The sequence below is a fragment of the Condylura cristata genome, unplaced genomic scaffold, assembly GCF_000260355.1.
Source record: "Condylura cristata isolate star-nosed mole 26May11 unplaced genomic scaffold, ConCri1.0 scaffold00019, whole genome shotgun sequence".
NCBI classification, from domain to species: Eukaryota; Metazoa; Chordata; class Mammalia; order Eulipotyphla; family Talpidae; genus Condylura; species Condylura cristata.
Genome location: NW_004567120.1, coordinates 11,684,623 through 11,692,581, shown reverse-complemented (window position 1 = coordinate 11,692,581; position 7,959 = coordinate 11,684,623). Strand labels below are relative to the sequence as shown.

The following is a 7,959-nucleotide window of genomic DNA, read 5'->3' as shown; positions in this document are numbered from 1 at the left end:
AGCCATGAAAAGACTACTCTGAGAGGAGGCAGCACATCAGGAGACTGGGAAGTCATAGAGGCCAGGGAGTGCAAAGATTTGCAGGGGGGCTGAGTAACTTGTCAGACTGACGCCCTCCCCCAGCCCAGCCGGTGCCTACTCCCTGCTTGCCAGCCTCCCTGTCTGTGGGCCTGTGTGTCTGGTTTCCCGAGAGAGCGTTAAAGACTGTGAAATCCACGGAGGGCTCCCCGACTCTCCTTTATCCATCTGCCAGAATCGATAGTGAACCTGCCTTATGCTTGCGGGCACAAGAAATAGCTGCTGCTCACCCCAGGTAAGTGTATCTTCCTCTAGTTGAGTATGCAAATTTAGGATTTAAGAAAAGTTTTGCAGAACATTGGACACACCTGGGAAAAGGTCTCAGGCAGAAATTATTTGTACCTTTCTTAGATTGTTGCTTAAAACTGAGCAAACTTCATCTGGGCTTTCTGACAAAATAGAAGTCATGATTTACTAATTGAGAAGACCTTTGCTGCTCTATCAAACCCCTAAACAACACCGTAAGGAGACTCAGGTACCACCTGTATTACCAAACATACAGAAGATTCAAACAATTCAAATGCATTGTTTTGGGCTTTAATGACCTCTAGTCAAAGTAATGAGGGTATGGAGTATACTATTTAAATGACTACTTGACCTTAGTCTTTCTGGAGGGGATTGAGACATGTTAGAGTTTATAAGAAAAGCTGATAGCATGAAAGCAACCATTCCTAGGGAACGGAGATAAGCTGATTGTGTTAGATAAATCTCCAGAAAAAGTGGGCAGGTGAAGATCAACTCCACAAATATCAGTTATCTTCTAGAAGCTAAATACTAATTTAGAAGCTTTGGAGGTTGAAAGAGAAATAGGATATGGTTATTACTGTCAGAGTACACATTTTTTTTAAAAAAATGATTATTTATATATACAGAGCTGGGGTGCAGGCCAGAGGTGCAGGGGCGGTGAGAAGATTCACCAGAGACAGAGTGGGGAGCAGAACATGCCGATCGAGGAAGTACACTGCTGAGGGGAGCAGCGGGCGGGTCAGGAGAGGTCTGCTGCACCATGTGGGTCACCTCCGGGGCAGGCGGGGATCGAACTAATGCTGAAGTGGCTTTAGCTTCTTAGTGCTGTGCTTTAACCTGCTGCGCCACCAGGGAGGGCCACAGAGAGCACACATTTTTATAAAGGATGCATACCATCAATTCAAAGCAGAATGATGTTCTCCATGAAACAGTTATATGGACACTGAGGAAAGAAAAAGTCTCCGGTCACAAGAGGTGATCAGGAAAAGCTTCACAAAGGTAGTGGTGAGAACACTTAGGACTCAGATTTAGACGATCCTGGTTCCTAATGTTAGTTTTAACACATTCTAGTTCTGGGACCTTGACCTAGAAAACCGTTCTCTTCAGATTCAAGATTCCTCAACTGTAAGATGGAGGCTATATCAGTAAATGCCTGGCTTTACTCACTTGCAGGGCTGTCATCAATACTACGGGATGCAATGAATGAAAATGGCCATTAACTGCAAGTGTATGCTAATTATTGTGTCGGGTTGACCATCGTTGAATTTGTGAGCATGGATGCGATTGCTAGGAGAACAGCAGAAGATGGAGAATTAGGAATGTTTACATTATGTGGAGAGGGGAAAAGATGAACCAGAGAAAGAGAACATGAGGTAGTACCACTACAGCCAAGGGAAGAAATATTAGAGGTGTGGTCAACAGTGTTGGAGGAGGAGCAGGGCCAGGAAGGGCATATGTAGCTTCAGGACAACCTAAGCAAATAGGCAAAATGGGGTCCCATGGGCAGGAGTAAAATAAATATACAAAAAAGGGGGAGGACTAGGATGGGCATAATAAAAGGCGGCAATGATAACAGTTGGCAAGGAAGTGGAGAATCGATGCGAAATTTCCTCCTATGTTGCTTCGGGTAGTATAAAATGGTGCAGCACTTTGGAAAAACCCTGCAAGTCCACACAATGTTAAATGTACAGTTACCATGTGGCCCAACCATTTCACTCCTAAATATAAACCCAGGAAAAATGAAAAAAAAAATGTCCACACAAAAACTCACACTGAAAGTGGAAACAACCCAAGTGACCATCAATGGACGCATGGACAAACAAAATGGGATCCAGCCACTCAGTGGAATATTACACAGTTGTAAAAGGAAATAAAGTCCTTCTCTGCAACACAAATGAGCTGGAAAACATTGTGTATGACCCCAGATACCAAAGCTCACATGTTGTATGATCCCATTTATATGCAATATTCAGAATAAACAAAGCTAGACAGAAAGTATATTTGATTATCCAGGACTGGAGGGTGGCAGTTGGGAGGAAATGAGGAGTGATTGCTAATTATATATGATGTCTTTGGGGAATGATAAAAATGTTCTTGGATTTGATAATGGCAATGGTTGCACAATTTTGGGTTGTAGTAAAAAGCACTAAATGGACATTTTCTTTTTTAGGAGATGCATATTTATTTTTTAAAGAATTGTTGTGATTTTAAATTTTTTTAATTTATATTTTACAGCATTGTTAATTTTTTAACAGTATTTGCTTGCTTTTCTCAGATGCAGTCGCCATAGAATCATACATTGTACAAAAATGAAAGATTATATAATAAATATTTTTAAAAGAAAAAATGAATTTCCACTATCAGTTCACCCATGCTCTATCACCATAGTCCCTTGTGTTCTTCCCACCCTCGTTCTGATCCTTCTCCTCTGCAGAATGTCTCTGTAGTTTTCTGTTTATTTTTGTTTTGTTGTCTTTTTTTTTTTTCATTTTTTTCCCTGGTCCCTTGTTTGTCTTTCCTATATTCCTCCTATAAGTGAAACCATCTGGTATTTTTCTTTTTCCTTCTTATTTCACTAGCATAATCCCTCTAGCTTCGTGCATGTTGCAGCAAATGGCATAGGTTTATCTTTTTGATTGCTGAATAGTATTCCATTTTATACCTGTACCACATCTTCTTTTTCCAGTCATCTGTTTGGGAGCATTTGGGTTGTTTCCAAGTCTTACCTATTATAGTGCTGAAATCAACATAGCTGAAATCAGCTATCCTTTGAGCTAATATTTTTAAATAGACACTTTCAAAGGGTGAATGTTATATGACATTTGAATTATAACTCAAGTAAAAAGGTGTAGAAGAATCGAGAGGGTGAGAATTAGAGGATAGTAGATTATTCTTGGCAAGAAGCACCACAAGGCCTTCAGTGTGACATCTAAAGTGTGTGGGGGAAGGAGGGGTGATAAATGCACTGAATGACTTCAATGGCAGCTCACACATTTTGCTATGTCAGGCTTTTTTTCCAAATTGCTTTGACATGGTTTTTATATAAACTTCAGAACAGCCCTATGAGGTGGGTATTATTTTTATCCCTATTTCGCAGGTGGCAAAAGTGAAATACAGGTGAAGAGACTTGCCTGCAGTCACACGTGGGGTAAATTATGAGAGTTGGGATTTGAACTTAAATAGTCTGGCACTACTACTGATCATCTGTTCTGGCAGGAGAGTGGCTGAGTGCTGAGTGCTGTGGGCTGGAGGCACATGTGGAGCTTACCAGTAGCAAAGGGGAGAAAACTACCAAAAGGCATCAACGACTCTATTTTGATGCAACGTTGTTAGGAGTAGTAGAGGCCTAGCAGAGGCAGTCTCTCACTCTCATTTGAGAAAGAGCGGCTGTGGCTGCATTCTAGAACTGCTGTTCTACTGCAGGTGTGTGCTGGGAGCCTTAGACGGGCCTCAACTTTGGCAAAGAATCTGCACAAGCACGGTCACCATTATTCCAGCCTGGATCATAGGAAAGTTCAATTTTACTGCAACAAATAAAATTCCTGAAATATAGGCAGCAGGATGTTAATCTGCACTTAGTCTCTTCATATGTTCAATAACTTATTGGTCTGGTCAGGTTTGAGTAGTCGTATGTGGATGATGTAGCTCTCAAACCTTGACTCCCTGCACTTTTTTTTTTTTAAATTGAATTCAACTTTTTTGACACTGAGTTTCACAAACCTAAGAACTTCAGAAGTCACAATAATTGCCAACTCTTTGGGGAAAAATAGTTGAAAATTCTTTATGGGATGCCATGACTGTAGCAAGGCCTGGTAAAGTGGCAGACAGACGATTTAACCCCAGGGGACTCTGTTGATTCTAAGCGTTAACTATATCCTGGACTATGCTTTATGATCTCCCTCCCTCCCACCTTCAAAGAAGATTTCTATATAGCGTAATTTTTTAAATACAAATTTATTGAATTAACGACAAAGCATATTAGCATAAATAGTAAAACAATGAACATAAGAGTACCAAGAATTCTGTTCCTATATAACATTAACTATGTACATTCTTACTGTTATTTTAAACATGATCTTATCCAGTGTGAACAGCAATTTATGCCTTACTTATTTTTGCTTGTCAAAAAATGAAGGATTTTCTTCTTTGCTTAATGAATGAGTCTTGTTACTTTATCTGCACTCTCCATTTGGAAAAGAACGTCTTGAAAGTATGTTAATTATAATTGAAAGTCAGCTACATCGTCATTAGCATGTATTGTTTTGTTGGAAATAACTGAAAACTCAAACTCCACGTTTAGATGACTTAGTCATCAGGGGTTCTTTATCATTATTTTTTTAATCATTACTTTTATTAATGTCTAATATTTTTGGGCTCCCACCTATATATTCAGTAAGGACTCATTCACCTGATGATGTTAAGTAAAATGCCTTTTCTCTTATCAAAATGTTTTATTTCTCCCATCCACCTGTACATAGGGTATTTGTAGTCACAGTCAATCAGTAGGAAAGGCTGGGGACTGTAAAATGGGGGAAAACCCACACTTAATTGCACCCAAAAACAACTCACCTTATTATAGATTTATAAGAATATTCCCACTGAATTAGCATTTTATAGCACCTATTTCTCTACCATTAAGTGACCAAGAATGATTAAAGTTGTTTCTAATTATACAGAAACCTGTATGACTTGAAGGATTAGTAAGATGGATTTTTTTTTCAGCCACTAGGCTGAATAAAATAAAGGTAGGTCATGAACTTACGGTACTAACAGTGTTTTATTAATTAGATATCAGTAAAAAAACACTAGTGGTTATTTCCGTAGGAATAGATTGGGATACCCCCTGCTGTTGCCAATTTCCTGGATTTTATCTATTTAAATTTAGTAAGGCTTTAGGAAAATGCACAATGGAACATTGATTATAAAGTTCCTATTAGACAATTGCTGACCAAATGATAATTTGATCCTGTAAGACTGATTTGGAATCTCAGTGTCCCTTGAAACTTAAGAATTCCTAATGAGAAATGCTTTACTCTCGAACTCAATGTCTAAATATTTTGATACTTCAAGGTAGGAATGCTGCTAAAAACAACATCTCAAGGCCTAGGATAGTCCTGGAAATAGGCAGAAAAGGTAACGATAATAAATCCAATGCATAATCAGTATCCAAGTCTGAATTGGGGATAAGCAGGATACTCAAGAAATTTCCTCTGCTTTATTGAGCAAGTTTTACATTTTAGGTTGTAATATGAAGTATCTTATCCAGCAAACTTGTTGTAAATGTTTATCAGAATAGAAAATCCCTCCATTTCAATGTCTCTCATGAAGTTGATTATCTTTGCATTCTTTTGCTTGACATGTAAGCAATATGCTATTACATTCTCTAAGCCCATGGCAGGCTTTTAATTCACTTGACCATAATCCTAACCCAGGGGGTAGGATTCTGAGAATATAAATAGGCTCAAGAGTAGTTCCAGTAGAACTTTACTTATTAAGGCACCTCTTAACCTCTTGAGGTTGGCCTGATGAAGAGAAACCATGTTCCTCCTTAATGTCACTAAGAGAGAGAATACAAGGCTGGGAGAGTCCTAGAGCCAGCGGCGCGATCATGCGCATACCTATCTGCAATGAAGCAGGCAGGGGCAGACCTCGTGGGCAATCTGATTGTGTTCTAATTTTGGTCCTCTTAAAATAAATGAGAATAGGAAAGATTTAGGGGGGTTTATGTTTTAATTTCCCAGAATAAATTTGGTTACAGGGTAGGCATGTAGGTTAGAGATTATCTAGAGGATAGGAAGAACGTTTTTTGTCCATCCGATTTCTGTTTTTATTTTGTCTTGAAATGTGAAAAGTGGCTTTTTAAAAACTTTTAAGGTTGACTACCCAGACTGAAAAGTTTTAGGCCAAATAAATGACAACAGCCTCTCGTGTTGTTAATACACTCAAACCAGCGCTAATACATCCGTCTTCACTCTGAAACATGCATGCAAATAGGCCTGCTAATTGACATAAGATGCATTTTGTTGTTTGGACTTTTCTAACCTAAACTCACTGCTCTGTTAGGCTCCTGGCTTTGTTGGCCTTCTCACCATTTTACAGCTCATGCTATTTTCTCCCAGAAGACTCAGAAGTTCTAGCAAGTTCTCAAAGGACGAATCTTATTCCTGTTGGAAGCAAACTAAGCAAAAACCAAGTTCCAGAAAACAATGCTTCTGAGAAATCCTCAAATATCATCAAGAATAAATGGTTAACTTAAAAGGAAAAATAGAACTATGGCAATATAATATTAAAGTACAATACTGCAGTAGGGTAGAAAACACATCTAACGTTTCACCCTCAGTGTTCAGCTTTTTAAAAGCAAAAAGGTCATGTGTTATCAATTTGCAGTATACTAAAATTGTGTCCAAAGTTTATTTCAAGTCACAGAAAATATACAAACTAAGACAATAGATTGAACTGAATTTGTTCTGAGAGAAGGTGATGGGAGTCCTCCACCTGGCACCAATTTGAATCGTTCAAGGGTTAGGATGCAGAAGTCATCTTTTTGCAATATTTCAACAAAGTTATGGAATTAATTTCCAGACTTGTTGCCAGGTATTTTTGAAAACCTGCAGGGAAAAGTTTGGAGAAAGTCATTAGAAATGGAGATGAGAACACCAGGAAACAATGAAGACTGGGGGAGGGAGCTTTTGCATGTAAGTGCAGAGCACCAGGGGCAGATTCCAAGGTGTCCACCTCCCACCTCACTCAGGGAGTCACCCCTTACTGCAGTGTCTCAACATCAGCTGGAGAGACAGTTGGCCACTCAGCAGTATTTTGGTAGACGGGGCATCCTCTGCGTGACAGGACGCTCAGGAGCACATGAATGCCAGTAGCACACTATACAGCCTAAACTGAGACAACCAAAAATGTCTCCAGACATTTCCAAATGTCCCTGAGAGGGCGGAAACTGCCACGTATCTAATGGTAATAGTAGGCATCCCTGCCAGTGATAGCAGGGATGAATTACAACTAGTAAGGTCACAGGGCGGAGGGACAGCCAATTTGTGGCCACCGTATGTACAACTACATGTTAAAACCTTGCCTGTGTAGAACTGTACAGAATTACAAACACATACACACACATCCCTCCCTTAGGGTAGGTTCCAAAAATTGGTGAAAATGGAGTAAGTCACTACTAATAGTAATGTACCAAAGTCAATTTCTTAATTTTGTACTACAAACTAAAAAGGCAGTGTACAACAGCTTCTCAAGAAGCACTGTAAACCTCAATTATTAAAAAAAAGATATTATTTTCAGAGGCTAGGTAATGAGTTCATGAGGCTCTTTGTATTATTGGCTCAACTTCCTATGAGTTTATAATTATTGCAGAATAAAAGGTTGAGCAAAAAAACCTTGTCCTATGCTTTATGTGCTAGGCTTTGAAATGTACTATCTTATAAGCAAGCATACATAATCACTTTCAGATATATTTCTACCTCCACCACCCCAAATAACTTCTTTACATTGTAAAGAATTCCTTTTTTGATATGAGTTAGTTAGAAAAAGTAAAAAAGAGGAGTAGTTGGGCCCTCCCTGGTGGCGCAGCGGGTTAAAGCACAGCACTGAGAATCTAAAGCCGCTTCCGCATGAGTT

General features: G+C 39.2%; 2 protein-coding genes across 3 annotated transcripts in view; one reads left to right on the top strand and one right to left on the bottom strand.

The window, feature by feature from the left end:
- The window catches only part of NOX1 (NADPH oxidase 1), an 18,840-nt gene extending 14,979 nt beyond the window's left edge, over positions 1-3,861 (top strand). The window contains 2 exon segments of the mRNA XM_012727057.1: positions 124-313; positions 3,729-3,861. Of these exon segments, the coding sequence (XP_012582511.1) occupies positions 124-313; positions 3,729-3,861 (323 nt within the window).
- A 2,274-nt stretch (positions 3,862-6,135) lies between these two features.
- Positions 6,136-7,959, bottom strand: part of CSTF2 (cleavage stimulation factor, 3' pre-RNA, subunit 2, 64kDa) — a 22,859-nt gene continuing 21,035 nt past the window's right edge. Inside the window, exon 15 of one of the 2 annotated variants that reach the window (XM_004685641.2) lies at positions 6,136-6,932. The gene's annotated coding sequence lies outside the window, so the exon portion shown is untranslated. The remainder of the gene's footprint in view (positions 6,933-7,959) is intronic. The other variant, XM_004685642.1, reaches the window with a different exon arrangement.